This window comes from Temnothorax curvispinosus, unplaced genomic scaffold (genome assembly GCF_003070985.1).
Source record: "Temnothorax curvispinosus isolate PA1 unplaced genomic scaffold, ASM307098v1 QBEX01003826.1, whole genome shotgun sequence".
In the NCBI taxonomy this organism is placed as follows: domain Eukaryota; kingdom Metazoa; phylum Arthropoda; class Insecta; order Hymenoptera; family Formicidae; genus Temnothorax; species Temnothorax curvispinosus.
In genome coordinates this window covers 105240-131759 of record NW_020213606.1, presented here as the reverse complement: position 1 = coordinate 131759, position 26520 = coordinate 105240, and the positions used below count along the sequence as shown (strand labels likewise).

General features: G+C 36.9%; 3 protein-coding genes and 1 pseudogene across 8 annotated transcripts; 1 reads left to right on the top strand and 3 right to left on the bottom strand.

Annotated features, from left to right (window-relative positions):
- Positions 1-410: 410 nt before the first annotated feature.
- LOC112452919 (macoilin-1-like) lies at positions 411-7798 on the bottom strand. 4 transcript variants are annotated; one of them, XM_025013379.1, is made up of 12 exons: positions 7003-7798; positions 6031-6172; positions 5820-5946; positions 5519-5648; positions 5324-5390; positions 4992-5208; positions 4640-4898; positions 4318-4557; positions 3929-4105; positions 2741-3019; positions 2461-2654; positions 411-2235 (listed from the first exon to the last, which is right to left on the bottom strand). In XM_025013379.1, exons 1-12 carry the CDS (start codon positions 7080-7082, stop codon positions 1979-1981), a joined length of 2169 nt encoding a protein of 722 aa, XP_024869147.1. In that variant the 5' UTR covers positions 7083-7798; the 3' UTR covers positions 411-1978. The 4 variants fall into 4 exon arrangements, with proteins under 4 accessions (XP_024869147.1, XP_024869149.1, XP_024869148.1 ...); XM_025013381.1 differs by having other exon boundaries at positions 3929-4087; XM_025013380.1 differs by having other exon boundaries at positions 4995-5208; positions 7003-7797.
- A 4364-nt stretch (positions 7799-12162) lies between these two features.
- LOC112452924 (eukaryotic translation initiation factor 4E-binding protein 2-like) lies at positions 12163-17397 on the bottom strand. Its single transcript, XM_025013388.1, has 3 exons — positions 16847-17397; positions 12857-13012; positions 12163-12653 (listed from the first exon to the last, which is right to left on the bottom strand). Exons 1-3 carry the CDS (start codon positions 16986-16988, stop codon positions 12604-12606), a joined length of 348 nt encoding a protein of 115 aa, XP_024869156.1. The 5' UTR covers positions 16989-17397; the 3' UTR covers positions 12163-12603.
- Positions 17398-17431: 34 nt separating this feature from the next.
- Positions 17432-22824, top strand: LOC112452928 (putative mediator of RNA polymerase II transcription subunit 26). Of its 3 annotated transcripts, XM_025013394.1 has the most exons (6): positions 17432-17673; positions 17759-20357; positions 20477-20542; positions 20674-20806; positions 20911-21986; positions 22460-22824. In XM_025013394.1, the coding sequence occupies exons 3-5, from the start codon at positions 20501-20503 to the stop codon at positions 21942-21944; spliced, it is 1209 nt and encodes a 402-aa protein (XP_024869162.1). In that variant the 5' UTR covers positions 17432-17673; positions 17759-20357; positions 20477-20500; the 3' UTR covers positions 21945-21986; positions 22460-22824. The 3 variants fall into 2 exon arrangements, with proteins under 3 accessions (XP_024869162.1, XP_024869161.1, XP_024869163.1); XM_025013393.1 differs by having other exon boundaries at positions 20477-20806.
- A 2954-nt stretch (positions 22825-25778) lies between these two features.
- Positions 25779-25897, bottom strand: LOC112452930 (annotated as a pseudogene).
- Between the last annotated feature and the right edge of the window lie 623 nt (positions 25898-26520).

Genomic DNA, 26520 nt, shown 5'->3' with positions numbered 1-26520 from the left:
CTATCGAAATCAAAATTATAATATATAGCACCCGCTCAAATAGCGTAATTAGTGAATCAATAGACTGATAGAGATCGATTTTCGCGAATATTTAAAATTATTGGCGCTAGATGTACGCCATATACAAATAATATTTTTATAAGAGTAAACACAGATCTCTCTGTAAACATTATGTACCATACCTTCAATGGTGCCATAATTTGTCAAAGTCATGTAATATTTGCATACATATATGTATGTATATGTAGACGTATGTATTTGTACATGTGTATGTATATATATGTAGCTATGTATATAATTAATATATATACATACATATATATCAACATATAGCATAAATATGTACATATATATATATATATATACATATTGTATGCAGATATATACGTTAAGAATAATAATTAAAAAAAGGAAAACAAAACTTCTCTTTTTAACTTTGAAATTATATTAATGGACGTCACATAAGAAAAAAGAACTTTATCCATATTTATATCTAGTCACAATGTAGTTTTATCAACTCTTTTTCAATGCTAAATAACGAAATAAATATTCCTCTTACTTAAATAAAGTGATCTTATAATATGAAAATAACTTTTTCTATCTTTGTACTTGTAATAAAATTATCATTTTGCGTTTAAATTCTTCTTTTTTTCTTAACCAAATATATACGGCATTACATAGTTTCATTTACCTGCATGATTGTTATATAAATGCCAAGTTTTTTTTTTAATTTAGATCAAGTTAGCCATCACATCTTTTCATTTCTAACGAGTTTTACGAGTCAATCGTTCTTATCACATTGGAATTTATATACTTTTGCCTACACAAAAAATGTAATGGCCACTTCATACCGTTTTGAAAGCCAATAACATAAAACAAAATTCTTAAACTAAAAGTATGAAAATTTAAAAGCACAGAAATATGCGCATGTGTGTATGTGAGAGTATCATCGTACGGCTTATGATTACCTAAAACAAATTTGGCGTCGTGACATTTACTTTGATCCTTCTTGAATAATGCTCATATTTCTTTTTATGTTGTCAATGGCTATTTTCTGCATGGTGATCGCATAACATAAAATGGCTCGACACGCCAATGATATTTAAATAGTTTGTATGATGGACTAGCTTCAGTTATACGACTTGAATAAGAATGCATCTTTGACAAGTCATTGTATGTTTAGGCATATACTGCAGGAAGATCGTAATATGGATATTAACTTTTCCCAGCTTCTCGTTTACCGTGGCTTTGCTGATAAAATAAAATACCTGTCATCATTTTCCTGCTACTTTACATAAAGATCGATTTGAATTCTAGCATATAACTCGCGAGTGCTCTGAGATAATTAAAAAATGTACACAACGTTCACAAAAAATCTATATCATAACGTTAAGCATATGACAAATGTATGTATAAGATAAACTTTCAGAGATACTCTTTTAAAATATAAAACACATTTTACTTACATATAAACTAACGATCAGATATGATTTTTTCAACTGTTAGGCATTATTATCGATATTTATGCACGTGTAAAAAGAAATAGTTCATGATTCACTGGTTATTCATAAATTGTTATATATCCGTAAGATCGACCTACAGCATAAAATGTTACAAATTAAGACTGTCACTGGATTTCCTTGACATTCTAGAACCAGTGCCGCGTCGCATGATCATAAGTAATGTCAACGGTTCCATTCCTTTTTGAAACGACAAGACACGATACAAAACATGTTTCGCGAAGTTTCTCATGGAAGACTTCCAGGTTTCTTTTACATTAGGAGGATCCATATATAATAAAAAATATGTCTCGTCTTAAAGAAGATGGATACAGAAAAGATCCAGCAGTTGATAACGATAAATCCATATTTTTGCGTACTTGTAAACTGAATGAGAATATTTCCACGGAGAAACTTGAAACATTCTTTTGTAGTTGATGTATCCTACTATCGGGTTCTGATGAGAGAATTGCAGTTCCTTAAGCTTCAGTCGACGCTACAAGGGAACTTTTAGGCGTGTACGCTGTCGCATTCGGATCCAAATTCGACACGGTACACCCCGGACTTTCATTCGAACGTATTTTTGTTCCTGCTACTCTCACTTCACTATTTAAACGGAGCTTGGACGTCGCACAGGTTGGCGCTGGACCAAATGTGTCTTGTGGCATCACAGCTAAATCTTGCGCTATTTTTGTTTTCAACATCTCAATTTCTTTCTCTTGAGATCTGATTAAGCCTGATTTAAACAAAAAAAATATATGTGATACATACATTGCTGGGGCAATAACAATGTGCAGTATAATATATGCGTTTCTATTTTCTTTAATAAATGTTCACACTTCCTTCGATCGTATACTACAAATACTAAAAAAATGAAATTTAAAATATAAAAACAAACAAAAAAATGAAGCAAAAATATATGAAACGCGAGTAAAGCGTTGTTTTAATTACGGTTACGTACCTTCTCGGATTTCTAATTGCCGCTTGACCTCGCCGAGTGCCGAAAAAAGATCAAGTTTTATACGTGTTTCTGCGCTCAAGCTGTTTTCCAAATGTGCGTTTTTATCTTGCAACGCATTGAGTGCGGAGAGTAGAATTTCACATTCTCTGTGGTTCTCCTTAAAACGTGCTGCGTCGTTTTCCAATGCGTTACACCTGAATCAACGTGTCATATATACCTTTGCGCATTGCTCATATTTTGAATCTTATTATTAAAACAGTTTACGAATTTATGCTCTTACCTTTCTTCCTTTAATTTGAGTTCTCGGCGCAGACTTTTAAGGTCTTGTTCCATTTGAGATCTTCGACTTTTACATGCGTCAGTGCACTCTTGTCTAATAAGCGGAGGTGGCGGCGGTGGAATCGCGGAGCGTGCCTCTTCAGCAGCTCGTCGTGCCCTTCGTTCGGAGAGCAAGGACGCTTCGCATGCACTACGTTGTTTTCGCTCTTCTGCAACCCGCTTTTCCAACGATGTCATTGTTTGCTTATCCAGTTGACGCGCCGTTACTAGACCATGTAATCTACAATGTTAAAATTTATGTTATAGAATTCGTTCAATTTTATTCAAGAGTCGAAATAAAAATTTCCTCCAAATCCAAAATTTTGCATATCTAATGGTAAAAATAATACTGCGTTATTTTTTGAAAAAATTTATGGAGGATTTACAAGAGAATTTTGGTATGAAAAAGAAGGCAAATTCTCTAATATTTAAGAAGTTTTTTTTTATATAAATATCAAGTATAATAATTATTAATTATTTATAATTAATTATTGAATCTTCACAATATAAACTATAGTTCCACATGTCTTTTATATACTTTCAGGTTTAATGTTAAAAAAAAGAACTAAAAGAATTAATGACTTTTTTGCATATCCTACCACAAATGATAATTTTTCTTTGAATATTGATACATGTAGAAAAGAACGTAATGATTAATAATTCCAGTATATATCCAAATCGTAAGAATATGTAAAATAAGCATAAATAATTATATAACATATGTTGTATATTTAAATTTAAATAAAATTTGAAGTTACTAAAAAACCTTTATAATAGCTTATGTAAATATATTTATATATACAATTTTTCTGTTCAAAAATATCAATAGGATAGTTTATGTAGATATATTTAAATACACATTTTTTCTGTTCAAATACCAACAGACAAAAAAACAAGACAAAAGAATTATCCACAGATTTGTAAAATACATCATAGTTTATATATAGTTTAAAATTAAAAATTGGAAATGTAAAATTATGTTAAAATAATAATAATAATATTATTTGAAAAATAATATTAATTTTTTAAATATTAAAAATACTATTTTAAAATGTAAATAATACTAACTGTGGTTAGATTTTTTAAGTAAATATATAAATTCGTAGTTATAATTGCAGTCATAAAAATAATTTACAAATAATACACTTACTTGCTTTGCAATTGATCATTATCATGTTGGAGTTGTTGAATGTCGCCTTTAGCTTGTCGCTCTCCGTTGAGCAAGACATTGACTTGTGATCGTAATTCTTGTTCCATTTGCCGACTTGACTGCAAATCTGATTTCAAACGTTTTATGTCTGCCTCGAGCCTGCGACACACCAGTAACCTATTTCAACGACAAATCATGCTGAAGAAACTGATAGGAAGTCTATCAAAGAGATACAAGACGGTATAGAATTTGACATCTAAGTGTGATATACCAGATTTGTCATTAGAGTTTCAATCTGTGCCTTCGAAAACATGTGGGATTATCAGCAGAATTTCTGTAGTAACTTATAGTAATGTATTTAAAAGAAAAATTCCTCTCGTATGATATACCTTTGATAATAATCGTCTTGCTGTTTCTGTTGCTCTGCCGTGATATCACTCGTATTTTTAACCTGTCGAGTCTTACGCTCCCGTTGGGCATTGGTGGTCGATGATGAATCCCGACTTTCTTTCACGTTATTCCATTTACCCGTTACCGAACCGTTCGTTTGTGATTTTATCGTGGTGTGTCCGCAACCCTTGATAGATTTGTCCTTTTCTACCTCGTTTACGTCAAAATCATTTACAGATCTGTTTTAAGAAATTACATCGATAAGTATTTTCAAGTGTAATTAAAGAGAAATATATTTTTCAATATGAAAATCAACCATACCCCAGCCTTTCGATGAGCTGTATGTCACTGTGCGATACTGTACTTCCATTACTGTGTATAAATCTCTTGTCGCTCTTGTCCGACGGTGAATTATTTGATACATTGTGTTTATTATGCTGTTCTTCCTGCTTTTCACTCTTGTCTAAGGATTTTCTATGAGTACTTTTGGTAGTAGCACTCTGTGTTTGTGATGTGACCTGGCTACTATTGTGCACCCCGCCATTTTGTACGTTCGTTTCTATGGAATTGTTATTGCCCTCTAAAAGACCAAGCAGAAATATTAAAACGCGTGTAATCGCAACAATTACAGGCACACACGTATACGAGATAGTAATTGATAATAAATACAAGCTACCTCTGCTTTTTTCAGGACTTGGGTTATACTGTGGACTCAATTTGTGTGCTTGAGTTTTGACGTGCTGTTCTAACGACGCAGTGACTTGTTGCGTTTGTGACTGCACTTGCGATTGGATTTGCTGCATCGACATAGCTTGTTGCTCTAGAGGCAGTGCTTGCTGCAGTAATTGTAGATAGAACTCGTTCTCCTTTGCCACGTCTTTCTGTTTTCTCTGTTGAAAGCAAAAATGAGTTAAGATACATAAATATTATATATCAGCGTGATAGTGTGCGTTATGCAGATATATTTATTTACAATAAATCAATGTAAGATTGTTGAAGACTAACCTGCCTCATTCTGTAGCCTACGTAGCTCTTGAAACCAAAGCCCAATGTAACTACAGGATAGCCAATGCTGGAAATACACATTGCAGAAAAATTTACTTGGAGATAAACATCAATAGATTATTTTGATAGGTATATGTGAGGCGTAACGTTTTTTGATGTTATATTTGTCTGCAAAAATAATGATAAAACTATTACCAATGTGCTGCAAACGGCCGACAGAGGTCTAGGTGAAATGGCATATGACGCAAGTCACGCAACCGCACTGCAGCCTCTATATATAGAAATAGTAGCCACAGCATCACAGTTGGTAGACACACTCCTTTATCTGTATAAAATACGAATGTTCGATTATTATTTTATATTCATTAAAAATCAGGGTTCCTATGAGTAGTGTTCTAGGTTCTACAAATATGACGTGAGCATATCAGTATGAGAAATTATTTTGATAGACATTGCAAGCTTGTCCATATTTCAAATAAATTTGTTTTCCACGTACCTGTGTGCCAGACGTATTGCACCCAAACATAAGTGCTGGCAGCGAAAAACAGCCAATGCACAGGGATGAAAAAGAAGCAAATCATGTCTGACGTAAGTGCAATACAAATAAAAAATACAGAGAAGGCCTGAAAAAGAGAAACAGAAAAAAAAGACAGTGAGATTACGCCAGTACGCGCGATAGTCTCCAATTGCGCAACGTTGACACTCACCAAGCCTTGATATTTAAAGGAATCGTAAACGCTTCGGAGGAGCAGCCAGAACGGCCACAAAAATTCAAAACGAAATTCCAAAATGAAGTCTGCCAAGATCACCATTGCCCATAGCAGAAGAAACTTCAGATAGAGCAAGGTACTGAAACAAACAAACGTGGATTATTTTGATTGTACGCTACATTCGCCATTCGCAGAATTACAATTCACCGATATACATCTGTATACTTTATACAACTACATTGTGTGGGCCTCTGCGAGGCACCTGTTTTCCTTTCTCTCAAAATATATTAAGTAAATATGTTTGGGTCGCGCGATATGCGATACAAGATACAAGTCGGCGTTATCGAAAACACACGGAAAGCTTACATAACGCCGAGATCTCACGTTCTCCGAGTAGAAAAAGAAAACGAGAGGGAGAAGTTCGTCGGTTATCGCGGCCGTTTTACTCCGTTATCGCGGTCGCTCGCAAGCCGCTACGCGGCCCATCACATGGAGTCATTGGAACGTGAGACACACGTATGTGATAAGTATGTGGAGAGACGTTTGGACGAGAGGCCGCGGGGCGAGAGAAAGAGCCCGAAAACGGAGACGCGGATGGCTAAGGATATCTGACCCGGAGGTAAATGTCAAGCGGGACGAGAGCGGCGTCGATTCGGCGTCACTCGGCGCGCGCGATCATCGCCGCCGCCGTATTCATCACCGTCGTCGTCGTCAACATGAGCATCATCATCATCATAATCAGCATCGTTATCATCATTAATGTCACTGCCGTCGTCCTGACCTGTAACATTCGCGTCCTCCGGTGCGGGACGAGGCAGGGGGGGGGGGGGAGGGAAGGGGGGGGGGGAGGGGGGAGGTTTTGGTTACGTTTTTTGATTACGAAGGGGAAACGGCCATTCCCCGACGTAGGTGTACGTACGTACCCGTACGCGTACTCGCGTACGCATATGGCGCCGCGTGAGAATTTACCTTCCGTAGATTCCCTCGGTGAGCTTGTTGCGTTTCAAGGGCCTCCGAAGCTTACCGCACTCGACATTTCTCCTCTTCATATTCCTCACGGCACCTTTCACCACCACCAAGGCTTAAGCGACGTTACTCGCTACACGCGCGCGCTACGGGGGGGTAAAACGGAAAAAAAGCGGGCCGCGGCGACGGCGGCGGATACACACACGCACACTCTCTCTCTCTCTCCCTCGAGGGGGGGACCTCTTCACCGCGCGGGGGTAACACTCGCGTGCGAAAAAACTCGGGCCTCGGCTCGTTCGCTCTCACGCGCGCGCGACTTCTATCAGTCTCTTTTGTTGTCATTCGTCTGTGGCCAGACTCGAGGTCTCACGGCGGTTTACCAAGCAGCTGATTGGTCCATCGCGGGACATGGCGCTTTAATCAGCGGACGCGAAATCACCTGCCGATTGTATTAATCGCGCGGCGCCGCGCACCACCGACGCCACCACTACCACCACCACTACCACCGTCGCCGCCGCCGCCGCCGACACCGTCCTGCTTGCGTCGCGAAAAATCGCTAAAGACGTTTTCCTCGCTCGAAGCGTTTTCTCGCTCGCTTCGCTTCAATCGCTTGCTCGCCTCGATCGCCGGCTGATCTTTCTCTGTTTCTCTCTCTCTGTCGCGCGCGCGATTTTCCGTCTCACGACGCGATTTCGGGCTCTCAGCTCTCTACGAGCCTTTATCGATCGTAGATGTCTCCCGACCGTGCTGCGGTCGGTCCATCGGCTCGTTCACTCGCGTTAACAGCAGCGCTCCGCGCCGCGCGACCTGGCAACACGCGCCGCGACCCGCGCCGCTTCGTCTCCCCCTCCAATCCCACCCCCTGCCACCCACCCGTCCCTCCTGCGCGTCTCGCTCCTCTTTTCTTTCCGTCCTTCTCTTATCTCTTTCTCCCTTCCTGGCGCGCGTTACGAAGCGAGGACGCGAGGACTAGGAGGTGATGGCTTCCTCCCGCGGCGGAGGGACTTTCGGCGCGTGCAGCTGCGTCCGAGAACCGTTATGGGGTGATCTCGCGCGTCGCCTGAGTCGCCTCGAGGTTACGAAATCGCGAGGGGCTCCCTCGTCCCTCGGCCGTCGGCGCGACCGGCAGGTGCGACACGGAAAGCGGAAAGCGGAACCGCGCTTTCCATCCTCTCCCCCTCCCTCCTGTTCCTCCGATAAAGGGCCGTGTCGCGAGTCGCGAGCGAACGGCTTTCCCGCCAAATCCGAGCGCTCGTCGACTCGCCGAAAGTTCAATTCAATTGTCCTCTTGTCGCGCTGTCAAAAGTCAAAAGTGTTATAAGCTCCTTGCACACACAATAGGCGATAGCGATAGCGATAGTGACAGCGACAAGGTTGCCGACAAAGCTATACCTTTGTCGGCAACTTTGTCGCTGTCGCTATCGCTATCGCCTATTGTGCAAGGGGCTTTAAACGCGGACTGTCAACTGTTCAGTCGTCGTATTCGCGTCCCTGACGAGTGGTTCGTCCTGGCCTGGCCATTTTAGAGCTGTACAGCTCACAGGCCAATAAAGAAGAAGAAGAAGAGTCGTAATAGTCGTATTCGCGTCTGATCGCGGATCCCTGCCCGCTGCGAGCCTAGCGAGTCGGAGAAGATCGAGAGATCGCGCATAGGATCGTGCCCCTGGGATCAAGATCAGAGAAACGACGTTAGAAAGGACCAACCTTCGATATATTTGCTTGGTACAAATATCTAATATTTTCTGAACGCGTCAAGAATCACGTCTAACCTAACAGATAACCTGGATAAAAGTATACGATTATGTCCTGTGTGTGTATTCAGGTGTAACATGAGAAACAGATACCTAATTCTATTCGGAACTCGGTCGAGTCGATGCGTATATATCGTAATATCGTTTCACTAATTTGCATTTCGTTTTAAATCAATATTCACATACCGTAAAATGATTAAGAGCCAGTAAACGAGCAAAACTAAAGCATAAAAAAATTTTGTTTGTTTGTTTTTTGGCCCTTGATCACTTTACAGTATTTTATTATACATACGAGTTTGCTCCTCATTTTTACTTCATCAATATTCACGTTTCAGGGAATGTATATTTCATCTCAAACGTGTGCTAAAATGAGAAGAAAAAGGATAGCAATATACAGGATCTTTTCATCCTGAAATAAGCTACGGAATATTCCCTTCCAATTTTTTGCACTTAGGAAACACTCCGTATAACTCATAGATATAAAAAAGAACAAAGGTAGTAACGTCATTCATAAATACATCAATACCCAATAAGCGAGAAACATCAAGAAACGTTTCAACTACACTTGCAACAACGTTGTGGCGTTAATGCAATACAGTTAAAATGTTTATTGATGTTTCTTGCTTACTGGATATGCAAAGTACGTAAATACTCTTCTCTAGTTCAAGTGCAAACTATGAATATTTACAATAGCGCGATGTAACACGTCAATTAGTTATTCCTCACGTTCACTGATTACGCAAGTGAGATAAAAAAGCGTCGTCCGGTTGGCCGGCGATCGTTAAGCTGCGCGATGCATATGTATATATGAAGAAAAAAAATATAAATCGACCAATTACGCGTTCGATGTAGAGCGCGGCAATGTGACGTTGGACGCGCGATTGGTCAGCTTCGTCGCGGCACGTTACGCGCGATTGCAAGCCCATCTGGACAAGCCTTTAAACGCCTTTCGCGTTGTATTTGGATATATAGATTTCACGGAAGGACAACGGGTGTCGGGTGTGTCCATTTGACGCAAGCACGTCACTTGATGCAGCGGTGCCCCACACGTTTCCTCGGGAGCTTATCGCCCGGTGGATCTTTCCCGCGCCGGATCGAACTGCCAGCGGATCAAATTGGCAACTCGATTGGATTTGACTCGGATCACTCGGATGAACGACGGCAGAGCCCGGCAAGGATGGAGAACGAGAAGTATTCGTCGGACGATCGTAAGTTGATGACCTACGTGGCGTACAGCGTCATTCTCGTCGCCGTCTTCGCCTCGGCCGTGTACAGGGCGACAAAGGACCGGGCGGTGGTGTCGGTGGTCGCGACCTCCTTCGTCGCCTCCGTCTTCCTCGTGATCCTCCTGCTCTGCGACATGACGCTGCGCCTGTGTCAGACGCTGGTCACGTTCACCACGGACGTGGGCCAGGAGTCCGAGGAGAGCTTCTGGTCGGTGGTGAAATATCATTTCACCCTCAACACCCCGTCGGCGATGGTCGTCGTTGTCGGCGTGCTGCTGGTCTTCGGCCTGATCGGCGGCATCGGCACGTGTCCGTTCAACTACGCCTGGGACTTCGGACCCTGCGTCTGTGTGCCGCTGATAATGTTCTCCTTCTGGCTGCTCAGGATGTGCAACCTGGCCGAGTGGGAGACGGGATCGCTGGCCGACCTCAGTGCCATGAAGGGTCTGGATTACGGCACAGGTATGGCGTACAGCTTTTACTATGGCTACCTGCGACTGATCTTACCGTCCACCGGAACTTCCACGAAGGGTATAGTTGAGAAAATTGAGAATTTTGAGGACAATCACAACGTGACGTTCCCGGTACACAAGCTGTTTATCTTGATACCGTCGTCCGGATACATCCCGTCGGATTTGAAGGAGGCATCCCAGTGGATGGAGAGTGCCAGCGAGCTAGAGGAGGAGGTACGCAACCGGGCCGGTAACATACGCAGAACGTACCGCAACAACGCTTACAAGATATATCCCGGTGGAAGAAGTTCAGGAAATGAGCCGGTGTACGTGGTGGCGGAAGGTGCAACGCCTTTGTTAACGTACTACGAGGTACAGAAGCACAATCATCCTGAATCTATCGTATACAAGCGATACAAACGTAAGATTATCGAGATGTTCTATAGAAAACTGCGAGACACCTTGCAAAGCGAGCCAGATACCAGAGATTTGTGTGAATTAATTTATTATAACGATTACGACGCGAAGGGAGACAAGGTTAATGTTGCGACAATAATCTTAGAAAGGATATCTGAAATAAGAGATTCTGCGTAAGTGTCGAGAGAAGTTGAACGACATGTACGTGTCCTGTGATAACGTTTATAATTAAATATATACCTGTCGTTTTCATTTTGATAGTATTTTAATATAATTAATAATAAATACGATCATTTATACAGTTTATACTGCATTTACGTATTTTATAAAGATTGTTATATATGAATTTATATAATATTTTTACCTTGATTTTTACATTTATAATGCAAGAACAATCTAATGTAATATAAGCACTGCGTTTGATGAAATATCAAGTATCTATCTTGCTAAAGAAAGATTTTTGTTATGTATGACAGTCTCTAGCATAACTAGATTGAATTTGCTAATAAAAGCATACATGACCCAATATTATTGCATACAGTGGAGTTTTTTGAAAAAGTATTTACACAGTTTTCTTACAAATAACTTTATTTGAAGGAATAATACATAATTACGAATTGTGTCTACAAGTAACTTATTACATATACTGTATGATTAACTGAGTATGAATAACTGATGATTAACGAGATTTCCACTGTCCCTGTCTACTATCTATCGAAACCACTGCCAAGGGAACGGGCCTGGAAAAATTAGCGGGGAAAGAAGACCCTGTTGAGCTTGACTCTAGTTTGGCATACATACATATACTGTATGTAATAAATTACTTATTATGTATTATTCCTTCGAATAAAGTTATTGTAAGTAAATTGGGTGTGCAAATACTTTTTTGATCCACTAGTTTAAAAATTGTATTCAACTATTATGACTATTTTATTCGTAAATAACGTTTCTCTTTATTTCTATATTTTGACTTATTTTTTAGCAACTTTTGAAGATATTTAAAAAGTATTGTGACTGCAAAGTTATAATTTTTCAGGAGACTTGTACAGATATTTTTTTCCAAAACAAAATTGTGACAATTTAGAATTAAAAGCACAAGCATAAAATTTAATATAATTTCTTAAAAACAAGAGACATGAAGTTTTATTTTATTATACAAAATTTTTTATTTGTTATGTAATGTCCATATGTATATACGTCTTGATTGGTCTCAACCTATCATAAGATATTTTTGCTCAAGAATATAGTTACATTTAGTCACATTTTATACATGGTATTTGAATATCTTGTACAATGTACAAAATAATAACAGTAAAATTTATATGTATAAAACGTATGTATCATTTATTCACAAATACAAGTTCCTTACGAAATACGTTACAAAACATCGCATTTGGCCACTTCAAAAAGGAAGACATGTAAAATATAAGAGATCGCTAATGTCGCATAGACACAAGCACCTTCACATCCACGGCCGTTCTTTATATGCAAATATACGTATTACATTGGTCAAAAGAACTAGCGTCGAGAATTAAATGATTTGTATACAATACATATGAATAAGATATGGCCTTTCGTCAAGGATATAATCTTTCAAAGATTCATAATTCTTAATAAGACCACTGGTAAAAAGGCACAGAATTAAGGCGTGTCAGCCATATACTCCGTGCGATTGTCATAAGACTTGATCAACAATACTTTCGAGCGTGGCTGTGAACACATTTCAGTCGTCACGAACGGCGGTACATTGCATTTGCCTCACATATCCATCTCGAACTGCTCTGCGGATTCCTCGATCACCAGGGAGTCTGTAACGTTATGCAAACGTGAGAAAAGTTCTCTAATATAATTAATATTGTGTATCATCATTAACCGTGCGAATAAACCAGGCTATCATCATTGATGTAGAATATTTCTCGAACAATGCACTATTTGTCCGCTCTATATTTTTTCTTAGGAAGAGAAAGAGTCACATGAAGAGAATCGATTTAGAAATATGAAACAAACTGACCTTTATTATTATTTTTGACGGGATCCTTCGTGATGGCCGGTGTGTTACCCTTCAGTAATTCCGACGGTATGGTCAGCGGGTTTCGCGGTGGCGTTCGCGATATTGGAGAATTCCGCAAATTCATCAGGAACGCACGTTCGTATACGATGCGAGTACCTACACAGAATTCGAAGATATAATTATCTATAGAATCTGCGACTATAATGAAGTTTTTTGCTCAAGTATGTGTTAAATTTTCATTATATATTCTTAATTATTAAATCGATTGACAAAACAGACATATGCGATAAAAAAAGAACTTGGTAAAGGACTTCTTATCTATTACAACCTAATTTATATTTTTATGTACATACAATCTGAAACGACAATTCTTAGGATTAAAAATTATCTGATAAGGTGGCAATATATTAACGACTGTTGGACAAAGTTAAGTTGGTTTTATCACAAATTCGATGTAATCATAATTTTGCCATTTCCGATTTCGATAAAATTTCAGTGAATCTTAATGCTTCAGGCATTGGCTGTAGTTGTTTTTTCTTAGTCGTGGAAAAATGCAAGATTGACTACAATAGAATAGGACAATGAACCGATTTTCAAGAAAAATTCGTAGCGGCATGGTAACGATGACACGCAGGAACGATACAATGGCCAGACGGTTATACGAAAAGCGCACCGCCTATTTATACAAGTATATTTCTGTACACTGACACCTACCTAACTTGAAAGGAGTGCAAGGGTCGGCGAAAATGCCAAAACAAACATAATCGCAGAAAGCACGGAGATACGCGCGAAACGAAGATCGAAAGACGTTAGAATTTGTGTAGAGCACGTATGTTTTTATTCCGTACAACACGAAAGTCTTTCATTATCTTTGTTAACTCTATTTTCGTTTCTTTAGTACGAGACAAAGTAAATTCGTCTTTCTAAAAAAACTTTCTTAAAGAAAAAACTTGAATAGAATTCATTTCGCAAAATTCTCTTTCAATGACACGTGCGACGTAATACGAGTAGCGTCTTTTTTTCTATCTGACAGAATCGTTCGCTAATCTATAATAATAAAGTAATAATAAAGAGGGAATTCATCACAATTTTATAGCAGTTCTACGTCCATCTGCGAAACGGCTGTCTATTGACCATCATTGTTTACATGTCGAGATGTTACGCGAGATTTTCGAAGTTCGCTTACCGCGGCTAAAGTTATCTCGAAGGTCTAGCCATTTTCGCGCTGTGTACAGTGTGTGTATATACCCTTGTTTTTCAGACCACTGTGACTTTCTACGCGCCGCGCTGGCGTGACACGAGCGATAAACATTACGCGTCACCGATTACGCATTGGGCGACGTTCGACATGTATCGCGCGTGCACGCATTAATTCGACCTTGGTTTAACGCCCCAGGAAACGTTGCGGGGCGCAGAACAAAAGCGGTATTTGAGGTATTTGAGTGCACGCGACCTGGCTCACCTGCTTTGTATCGGCGGAATCGCCGACGATCTCGCCATCGAGCTTGGTTTGCGATCATGTTGAAAGGAAAAAAGAAAGAGAAGCAGCCAACTGAATCGCCACACGTGCGGCTCATGAATTATCTATGTCTCAGCCAGATTTTTTATTCATACGATTAACGTCTTTCGAGTCTGGATATTTTCAACTCAAGTCGAAGATGACAGTTTTTTTTTTTTTTTTTTTCCGAGAAATCTAGAAACTGGGTTTAGAAAGGCGATTATTTTTGTCGATATCTTCAAGTTGTACATCTGTATTTTTTTGTAATTTATTACAGAATGTCTTTATCTAATTGTAATATTTATTGACTGCTCTCGTTATGTTTGTAAATCGAGCAGCTCTCTCGGAGAGAACGATTTATTACAAAATATTAACATATAAGTATCAGCGAATAGTTTAAATTACGGTTTTCGTAATATACATTATAGGTATTTAAGAAAAAGAACAATATTGTTATGTTGATTGTTAACAATCGAACTCTGTCAAAATCAAGCAAGATAAATAGATCAGAGTTATCGGTAAGAGATCCGACAATACATCTTTGAATTTTAAAATCTTATCCGATTTCTCTGACAATTTTTCAAATCAAAATGATAAATCGTTCAAACTGACTGTACTGAAAATTTGATGACGCGATTTTTTTTTTTTTTTTTTTTTTATCAGATGACTTCATTTATTAAACCTCAAGAGTGTAAGGTTTTGTTAAAGTCCATTTGGAATATTGTCTGATATAAACTGTAATTGTCAATCAGTAGCGGTTAGTAATTAAAAATAGTATTATTCGTCACTCGAAATTATCGTGGAAAAAACCTCGAATTCGCAGGCCGAAGGAAGTGATGGAACATCCAGTGTAACTTTATTCCGCATTTTTTTTTTTTTGCGTAGCGGATATATTTACTTCGCGGCTCGTCTTCTCTTTACTCCACCTCATGATCGAAGTGACGCGCGTACGAAGAAATATAAACACAAACGCGATAAGTTATCCTTCTGTCGTTCGCTAAAAACGCAATAAGTAGAGCCCGCATTCAGTATATCGCGTTCAATGCCGAGTCCGGCGATCTGAACTTCAGCTTTAATAAGATTAACCCTTCAAGACGTGGCACTGGGTCAACTGGGTGTCATTTGAGTCACATTCGTTTTACCTTCGTCAATTTAATAAATAACTTTCTCCTTGAGAGAAATGGAATCTTCTTTTCAGTACATATTGTTCAACTTTTGCTCATTGTCTTCCTCCGGGAGATAAAAATCAGGGTTTTTACCGCTTTTCTGCGAGCAATAATTAAGAAGATTAACGTGACGAAATATTGGAGAAAATATTAGAAAAGAGAAAACATGTTACGTTTTGTGGACTTAGGCCTTCCGCACAATAGAGCATATATATTAGAAATAAGAATAAATATTAAATATTAGGGGAATCGGAATCAGAAATAATAATTAAACATAACGCACAATAAAAAAAAATAATAAAATATAAGATCTCAATATAGAAATATTTCTATATTTACATAATATTTATCCCTCCGTCTGTATACGTGGGTCTACGGCGTTCGAGCCAAAATAATATCTGCTCGTAATTGTAAAACTTGCAAGCCTGCCAGAAAACATTAAATAAACAATGATTATCAAAATGACTATAAAATCGTCAATTACAAGGTAGACAGTTGTGAATTTTGTGAATTTTTTCCGATTTTTCTAAATACTTTGAGGTCAAACGTGATCGGTCCACGTATACACTCCACGGTGCAAAAAAAAAAACGTATACAGACGGAGAGTTGAAGATTTTTGACTAACGATCTGTCGGACGTAGCTCCGCATATTGATGGTAGATTAACGTCAAGGTCATTGCGTTTTCGCGAACCGATAATTGGCCGGCTATTTCGGGAGGAGTATAATTTCGCGTGCGACGCAAAAGTCTCGAATATTTTTCACGCAGACGGGCGGTCAAACAAACCCGCGCCGAAACGCGCAATTACGTAACACCGTCTCGGTGTTATCGAGTCTGCGTGCGGGCGCGCGAAAGAAAGAGAGAGGGATATATATATACATATAATCGCATGTCGCACTGCGCGTAAATACCAATGGCCTTGACGACATCTTGCACGTGCGCATTTTATTTGCCGAGGTCGCAAACGACTTCGGGCACTGTGTCGGGAAATCTCGAGATTCTCACAACAGTTTACTCTTTCTTTTTTTTTTTATCATTTTTGCAAGAACAGATCCCGGGTGGGCGGGTGCATATAATTCAAGAAGAAAGAACTTTTTTTTATCTCGTTCTTCGCAGATATTTATCCGCAGATTGCCAACGTTGATTCAGTGCGATCTGTTTCTAAATGTAACGTTCTTAATGATACTTATAAATGCATTATCTGTAACAAGCTGTAGGGAGCGGTTGATGGTCAGTGATACAGTCCGGGAGCCTCGGAGCCACGCGCAAAATTAAGGAAAGCATCTCGATGAGAGAGAGACGGAACGCAAAAGGCGGATACACTGACCTCCCGGCGTGGTGGAGTAGAGCGTGCCCCCGGGTGTGGACGAGTAGTCGGCCGGTAGCTGGTTGGGATCGTGAATGACGATCCGCTTGGATGGTATGCTCTGGCTCTGGGTTGCCTGTCTGGCGATGGGAGATGCCGACATCTCGTAGTTGCGTCTCTCTTCTTTCGCGTCGCGTTTACTTTGCGCGTCAATTTGGACGCGGTTTTTCTCTCTTTCTTCTCTCCTCCTCACGTCACGATCACGCCCGCCGTGGGAAACAAAGGCAAGAATTCTCTGTCCGGCGTTGCTATTAGCGATAAGCGGCACCCGTTGCGCAGCAGGGTATGCACGCGATTCCTAATGGAGGACGGAGCGTGACTTTTATAACCGGTTCGGCTTTTCGCTCGTGCAGTCGCGGGCAGAGACTGATACACGCGCGGTTCCACGTGCGAATTTTAATGCGATTTTAATGCGCGCTATCGGACTCAGCGCGACATAACCTACGAGACGGATGACGACGGGGTGGACATCGACTCATCTCACGCAATGTGCCGTGAAACGCGATAAGCCAACGTCCCAGGGGCTACAATCTCCCATGGTTTTGGAGGAGCCAGCGTTTGTGGCGCCCTCGCTGTATGTCACCCACAAGAGCTGAACTAATAATCAATATGGCTGTCGGTATCAGTCGGTATTTACCTTTTGATTACGCGTGATCACGCATTACACAGGTTGAGGTTACTGTTCATTACTGTTATTAAAATAATCAAGTGTTATCCAATATTACGTGCTTTGAATATCCGACCTGATCCAATCAGACTAACAAGAAGCTATAATTGCTAATTAACTGGTGAGTAATGTGGTAACTGATTTATTATCTCAATTGGCGTTCTGTCAGTACATTTCACAATATTGTTATTACTTGTTGTTATTAGGTCGCATTATTACCACTATAAATTACCCTCGCTATAAATTTGGTAATATGGTGAGAAGATGTTGTGTCTCGGAATGTCGGTCGGGAAAAAACGTTCCCTCTCATGCGTTCCCAAAGGATGTCGAACGTCGCAAGAAATGGTTTCAAAAATTGAATATGAAACAATTAGAAGATGAAAGTGAAATTAAAAAGTTAAGAATATGCTATAAGCATTTTCGTGATGATGATTACAGCGGTTCTCCAACAAGAAGAATATTACTGCACTTTGCAGTCCCATCTGTGCTTGTGTCACAACACATATCAAACGTATCACAACATGTATCTGAAAATATTAATGTCGATTATAATGAACATGGAAAACAACATATAGAACAACATGAAGAACAACATGAGCAGACATTGCACATATCAGAAGTATCACAACATACATCTGAAAATATTAATGTCAATTATAATGAACATGGAAAACAACATATAGAACAACATGAAGAACAACATGAGCAGACATTGCACATATCAGAAGTATCACAACATATATCTGATAATATTAATGTCGATTATAATGAACATGGAAAACAACATATAGAACGACATGAAGAACAACATGAGCAGACATTGAACAGACAAGAACAAACATTGTTGCACGAACAAGAGACGTTGCAACAACAAAACAATATGTTGTTGCGACAAGAAAAAAATGAAAAAGCATTGGCTGAACAGCAAATTGAACTGCAAAAGTATAAAGAAGCCACATCGTTTGCGTTAAGGCAACAACAAAAAGATATCGAGAATATTCAAAAGACATTGAATGAACAAAATGCACGATTAAAATTATGTGCAAGACCCAATCTTCAAGAAATTACTCGTAAAAATTTATTAAGTCCTACAGCGAAGAAATTATACGAAAAAATAGTAAAAATGAAGAAAGCTTATAGACGATTAAAGAGACTTACTAACGTAGCGAAAAAAAACAACAGGTCACGAACAATACAATTATGTACAAATGATCATAAAGGGAATATAGATACAACAGCACATGTACGGCAGAATTTTATGAATATGCTCATAAGGAACCATGATAAAGCACCACAGGTACATTTCCAATCTTAATCGAAAATCTAATCTTATTATCGTATAAACATTTCTGGTCATTATAATAAAACAGTATTTAGTCTCTGACAACACTTGCAATTTTTATGGAATTTTTTACATTACAATCAGGAATTTGATCATTATAATTATGTAAATATGAGTTTTTTTATACTTAAACTACAGTTTCTAATATGTATATTAAAAGATTTATTGAAATGAAAAAAAAATTTTTGGATTAAATAATGTACAGTAGTTATTAAATCGTATTTTAAGCCGTCGTATAAACGTAATCAATAATTACCAGGAAAATCCGGGAAATATCACGGCATTTTTTAAATAAAATTTGGATCATATCCCTATATAATTTTCTAATTTTTTTTCATAAATACAAGTATTGTTCAATAACTTTTCCATAATTTCTTTATAGAATATTTATATGAAATGTGTATAGATTAGGAGGAGTCTACAATGATAGAATTTAAGGTGGAAAATTACGTTTTATGCCTTAAGCTGTAAGAAATTGACAAATCACAGTTGTATGTGAAAAAAATATTTAACTATGATTTGTCAATTTCTTACAGCTTAAGGCTTAAAGTATAAATTTTACACCTCAAATTCTTATTGTAGGTCCCGCTTTATGCTTTGTATATTTATATATTTACTAACATTATGTTATATTTTTACTATCATAACCTAAGCCCCAACAAATTAAAAATTATAGTTGATTATTCTTTTTGAATTCACACTTACACAAGCCGTCAATAACGTTTTTTCGCTTGAAGTTAACTACGTTTCCGAGTTGAGGAATCATATCAAAATGATGTATGAATATCTAGATGTGATAAATACATGTAATATTCTTTTCATTGATATCTTATGTTGATATAATTTTTGAAAAATATGTATTTTTTAAATTTATTAACAGGCCAGACGTTTTACGGTTGAAGAAAAGATATTTTGCATAGGAATTTGCCGTAGATCCCGCTTATCATACAAATTTCTCTCCAAATATCTATTGTGTCCTTCAATAACTACTTTGAATAAACAATTGCAAACTATTCCTTTAGACACTGGGTGCAATAATATCATGTTCAAATATTTGAAATTAGTCGCAACAGAAATAGATCCCAAAGATTTACACGTAGTATTAATTTGGGATGAAATGTCATTGCAACCTGCCCTGCATTATGACAGAAGTAAAGATAAAATGGTTGGAATCGAAGATTGGGGGATGCGAAGAACGAGAAAATTTGCTGACCATGCAATCATGTTTTACATTCGATGTCTTGCATCTGGTAATCATATGCCTATTGGCTATGGTTTTTGTAATAGTGCAACTCGTACTGCTCAACTAATAAGATGTATAAAGCAATGGTTAACAGTAATTATAAAATGTGGCTTCAAACCTGTGGCAACCGTATGCGATCAGGGAGGGCAAAATATCGCAGCAATTAATATGTTGATAAAAGAGACTAATAATCTACGGTATAAGCAGCATAATAATCCTAGTAAGTAAATTTTAGTTTGTTATTTAATTTTATAAATTATAATACTTAATTCGTTTCTTTTGTAACTATTTCTTACATATCATGTAATATATGCTCATTAGGCTTTATTTTTATTGCAGAAAATACATTTATTATTGGAAACCATGAGATCGTTCCTCTTTACGACTATGTGCACCTACAGAAAGGTGTGCGTAATAATTTATTAACGAAAGATTTGGTTAATAATAAGTATAAGAAAGAATCGGAAAGACAATTTGCATCATGGAACGATATTGTAATAGCATATAAAATGGATATATATTCTTTTCTAAAACAGCGACAGATGCCAAAGTTAAATGACAGACACATTTTCCCGAATCTCATTCCAAAAATGAAAGTGAAATATGCAACGCAAGTAATCAGCCATACCGTAGCAAATTTTATAAACATCGTACTTACATGGAATAAAGGTAAAGTGCATTCATTATTGCCATATAAAATGATAAATATGTTTATTTAAGTTATGTAATACAATACAACGGACATAATACTCAAATGCTGTTTTTTATTACAGGTATTGTGAATACCGTAAAGGGGGAAATGTGCCTACCAGCCAGTGCTGCAATAACAGCAGACATAATATTATTTTTCGATAAATTGTTTGACTCCTTTAACAAAAAAGAAAATAAGGAATTGTCATGTATTATAAGTCCAGTAAGTAAACACATTTCATTTTGGCAAAATGCTGTTAATAGAATTCGGCAAATGGATTTTGTTGAAAATACAACCCATAAACATATACGACATAATGCAAAATGTCTAACGAATTGGATATGGACTATCAAAGGGGCACAGTATGTGTGGAATATACTGCAAAAATGTGGATTTTCTTCATTCAATTTAAGATATCTGAATCAAGATCTTGTAGAAAACTGTTTCAGTCAGATTAGAGATCACGGGCACAGAAACAATAATCCAACCTCATATCAATTCTGTGCTTCTTTCAAGACGCTTGTGACGACAAACTTGACATCTAAGCATTCTATTTCTTCTAATTGTAAGGAAAATGATGAAGGGACATCATTATCGCTATCAAAAATGATTTCTACAGCTGCAAGTTGTGAAAACGACGAAAAAGAAGAAGAAACTGAATGTACAGATTCTTCAATACCATCAGCGACAAATTGTTATATTTTCGTGGATACAGATAAAATAATAAAAAATATTATAACGAATAAAACTGTAATGCAATGTGCAGAATGTGTACAATGGCTAAAAAATGAGGATATTTTAAGAACTATAGAGCACGCATTTCAAGTTGCAGAATTGAAATTTGTAAACTTCTTCTATGAAACAGAAATCAAGAAGAAATTAAAAAGTATTTTATATTTAGAAGTATTTACAAGAATTTCAACACATTGTTCCACGCTACTTGATTATTTAATAGAGGAAACTGCACAAGAGTTTATTGTTCAATGGTGCAAATTTATTAATAAAATATTAAATGGAACCCAACAAGAAAATTATGAAAACAACTACATTTATAATGAAGCGAAAAGAATGTCAATGAGGTTCACAAAAAAGAAAAATTTGAAGCAAACAAAATAATTGTATCAATCTAAAAGAAGTGGCACCATCTTTCGACAGATTGTAAGTATATTACAGTGTCTTGATTATTTTAATTATTATTAATTAAATTATCTGAAATTGAAATAAATATTTTATGTGCAAATTAACAATAGATTAGTGACAGTAATTTTGGTATTTTTTATTTATATATAGCAGTAATAATTATATAGTAGACGCACTTTTTGTATCAATAATATATTTCTTATTAAAAATTATGTCAAAAGTTATTTTATATCACTAAATTATTGAATGTTATATACTTAATTGAAACAAACAACTTATTTTTTTTTCTTTTTGCAATTTTATTATAAATGATTAAGACGCTATTTTTCTTATCAATTTTCTAAATAACTGATAATAATTTGTCTACGTGTACACATATATTGCTGATTTATTTGCGCAGACAATAATATTACTGCAAATAAATGTTTATATTTTGATTCGACGTTCTTATAACTCACACAATCTATATCGTGTAAATTTTTTTTTTGCAGGACGAGGTGAACACACAAATTGCAATAAACAATAACAATAACAATAACATTAACAATAATTGAGTAAACACAAAAATTGCAATAAAGCTATCAAAAGAATAAAAAATTTAAGAAATAAAGATACTATTTAACCAATGGTACGATTTATCAATACTCCTCTCTAATTTTATAAAATTGCGATAACAAAACATTCACTATTTACACATTGTTGCGATAACAAAACATTAACTATTTACATCCAAATTAAATTTATATTCAAAAAAAGTCGGCAAAAATAATCGGATGTGATAGTCGAGACAACTATAATCGGTCATCACATATGCATATTCATGTGCATATATGCTACGGTTATTTATACTTTTGTGATAAATAAAATATTGTATCAATATAACTATTACGAGCGTTTCTTTTTTAATACAAAATTTAATTTTTTACTTATATATATATATATATACATTTTACTTATATATATTTTACTTATATATATATATATATATATCCAGAGCCGGGATTTAGTTGCACATTTCGTGCCGATTCTCGATTTGAAACACGATGTCCGCAAAAATCGTACTTTTGATCGTACTTTTTCGACTCGGAGTCGGGTCGAGTCAGCAAATCGAATATGCTATAAATCCTGGCTCTGATATATACACACACACACACACACACACACACACACACACACACACATATATATATATATATATATATATATATATATATATGTATATTACACATGTACATATACATATATACATATATATATATTTTTTTTTATTTATATAGCTAAGAAGTATGTATAAATAGCGGCGCACATTTACCGACGCGGTTCGGTCATATTGGCCAATTAGTTCGGCTCTTGTGGGTGACATACAGCGAGGGCGCCACAAACGCTGGCTCCTCTAAAACCATGGGAGATTGTAGCCCCTGCAACGTCCGCTCAGTCCGCTGTCCGCTTATATAAGCTTTCCCCACCCTCTCGCCCTTTCGTAGGATATTCGCGGGGCTGGGGGGGGGGGAGGCAATGCGACCGACTCGCAACAAAAGACGCGAGATGGTTGGTGGAAGGGGGCTCAAGGGGGTGAGAATCGGCATCGACGAGGTAATATCGAAGATAGCCGGCCCTACGTAAATTTTCGTGACTCTCGGCCGGATTTAGCGGGCTCAAGTGGATAATTGATAAATAATATGGCCACGTTCAGCAGAACGTTCATTTTGCAACTGTTGGAAGTTTTCTGAGCTCAGATTGGATTATTCCTCTAGATCTGAAAAAATAATCCAATCTGAGCTCATAAAACGTCCAACAATTGCAAAATAAACGTTCTGGTGAACGTGGCCATTGATATTATCGATTTAAATGAATAATTGAGTAGAAGTAAAAAGCTTTGAAAAAAATATATAATATTATACGAGGTGTGACTTAATACGTGAGCGCATACTACCAGGCGGGCGCCTCACTGACATACGCTCGTCTAAAAGACAGCTGATTGGATTGACTTTACTCAATAATTACTGCTTTATTAAGCATTATAGAAAAAAATGCTAAGGACTTTTTGATTCAATTTTTGATAAGAAATATCGCCGCGTGATAGTGGGCGCAAATTAAGTGATACCCTGTATATAATGTAAATAATATAAAATTGTTATAAATACATTTTTGTTTGTCTAATTTTTTTTAAACTGTTTAAAAAAGTTATATTTGAATATACAAACGTGTAAACGAAACGCCTTCTCATTGGCTCACGAGACTTGTGACATCACTGTGACAACTAGTTCATATCTCCATAAAGGTAATGTCCCATGACACTTATTTTCCGCGTAACCAATCAGAAGCGTTTCGCGTTTCCCATTACGCATATTCACGCTTCTGATTGGTTACGTGGAAAATATGTGCCATGGGACGCCATCATCCTAAAGTATTTCATATACTGAGTCCTCGGATTAGTCCAGGGAGGATTAATCTGCACAATCCTTTGGGTCTAACGAACCCACGGACTCGAGTTTATCACTACGGACACCCACACGCAGTAACATACTACACACACTCACAAATACACATTTCCGATTTTGTATTCAACTGTACCACTTGCTCTGGCCGTATTGTATTCTGTAAAGAGGAGGCAGGTGCCATTTACTTTTAGACGAAGAAGTCTACCGATCCGGTCTACCGCTTCTCATGCGCTTATTTGCTCAAACATTTTAGTTAATAACTCAATAACTATTGCAAATTGTGCAAAATGGTAAACGACTTTTCTTTTTAATCTATCTCCCCAATCTATCTCCATCTTTCATTACATCGAATCGAACATGCCGTATATTTATGTTAATATTAATAAACAGATACTAATAATATATTTATGTAATTAACTAAAATTATAGTATACAGGGTGTCCCATTTTAACTTTCGCACCGTAATATCTCGGGAATCAATGATTTCATTGAAAAATGTTTCGGACAAAAGTTGTATGGTTTAGAGGGGACCATCAAATGAGCTGACTAAATTTTGGGTCCAGCGCCAACTTTAGACCCAATAAGACCCAACTTGATTTTTTAAAATGGAAACCCCAATTTATTATTGTATCATTTTTTTCTACTAATTAATTTGAACAACTTTTGTCTGAGACATTTTTCTGTTTGCCTGATACTTTTTGAGATATTCAAGGAAAACTTGGTAACTTTTTTCAATATTTTAGCTTACGATATCTCGGCAATTGTTTGTCGGAGGGAAAAGTGGTACAGGACTTCTTCACTTCATTTCGTCTCAAGAATATGCTATTGCAATAGTACTTCAATTTTTTTTAAATATTTGTGTATGCATCTCCTTGGAGTTTTCATGTATAATATAATAATTCAAAAAATTAAAATTTAATACGGGCAATAAGAGCCAAGCGTGCCGTTTTACCGCTCAAATATATTATAAAATACATGTGGTCAAAGTTACGAACGTTTCGACCTTTTTTGGGGTCCTCCTCAGCGCATTATATAACAGTAAATTCTACATAAATAATAACTCAAACTATCGATTGGATATACTTAGAACTTGACCGGTTGAGCGGTTATTGAGATATCAAAATCTCGGGTACTCGCAACTCGTGCGTTCGCGTAAAAGAGTCACGGTGCGGTCTCGCTTCGCGGGTACTTGGCACGAGACGCTACCGTGTCTCTTGATATTCATGTGATTAACTAAAATAATAATATACAATTAAATAATATATTACATGCTATTATTTTAATTAATTTATATAATAGACAATGTATAACTACAATTAAAAAAATATCTTTCAGGAACATAAAATAAGTAAATTCCACAAAAAAGAAACGCCAACAGTACGCGGTGTTCCCAAACGGTCACCCATTTAAGTACTAACCGCGCTCAACGTTGCTTGACTTAAGTGATCGGACGAGAACTTGTAGGTTCAACGTGATTTGACCGTTGGCGAAAGTATCTTTCTTACAAAGAGATAACACACTTCTTCATCAATTTTCATATTATAAAAAAGAAAAAATTTTTTAAACCACCGATAGTGCGTTAAACTTGAAACTTCAGGCTTTAAAATGCCTTAATTTTTAAATCGATTAAAGGGAAAGAGGCAGATTAAAGGGAAAGATGCCTTAATTTTTAATTTTTTGTCTACGATGATTTTTCGCCGAGTATCGACATCATTTCTAAAAAGTACAGATTTAGTTTCAAAATCGTATAACTCGGTGAAAAAAAAATTGTAGAAAATAAAAAAAAAAAACGTTTTGTAGGCAAAATATAGTTTACGGAACTTATCAAATTCTTAAAAAAAAAAATAATAATAATAATTCCGAGAAATTTTTTAAATAAAAAAAATTATAATAGTAAAAAACAAAATACAAAAAATAAAAACCTAAAAATTAATTGGTAAAAAATTAGTTTTAAAAAATGACCCCCGACTACTGCCTAAAATAAGTTAACCCTCTGGCCAGCTAACCGTTTGTTAAAAAACAAAAAAATAAGTACATGGATACATAATTATTGTTATATAAGAATGTAAAACATATATATATATATATATATATATATATATATATATATA

Bases quoted from the DNA above. Each gene is read 5' to 3' on its own strand.
- LOC112452928 (XM_025013393.1), top strand. From the start codon at position 19,937: ATGTTCAAATATTTGAAATTAGTCGCAACAGAAATAGATCCCAAAGAT. The intron at 20,358-20,476 runs GTAAGTAAATTT...TTTTTATTGCAG, and splicing joins TAAGCAGCATAATAATCCTA to AAAATACATTTATTATTGGA. The intron at 20,807-20,910 runs GTAAAGTGCATT...TTTTTATTACAG, and splicing joins CGTACTTACATGGAATAAAG to GTATTGTGAATACCGTAAAG.
- LOC112452919 (XM_025013379.1), bottom strand. From the start codon at position 7,082: ATGAAGAGGAGAAATGTCGAGTGCGGTAAGCTTCGGAGGCCCTTGAAA. The intron at 5,209-5,323 runs GTTAGTCTTCAA...TGCTTTCAACAG, and splicing joins TAGGCTACAGAATGAGGCAG to AGAAAACAGAAAGACGTGGC. The intron at 3,020-3,928 runs GTAAGTGTATTA...TTAACATTGTAG, and splicing joins AATGATCAATTGCAAAGCAA to ATTACATGGTCTAGTAACGG.
- LOC112452924 (XM_025013388.1), bottom strand. From the start codon at position 16,988: ATGTCGGCATCTCCCATCGCCAGACAGGCAACCCAGAGCCAGAGCATA. The intron at 13,013-16,846 runs GTCAGTGTATCC...AATTCTGTGTAG, and splicing joins CTACTCCACCACGCCGGGAG to GTACTCGCATCGTATACGAA. The intron at 12,654-12,856 runs GTCAGTTTGTTT...ATAACGTTACAG, and splicing joins CGTCAAAAATAATAATAAAG to ACTCCCTGGTGATCGAGGAA.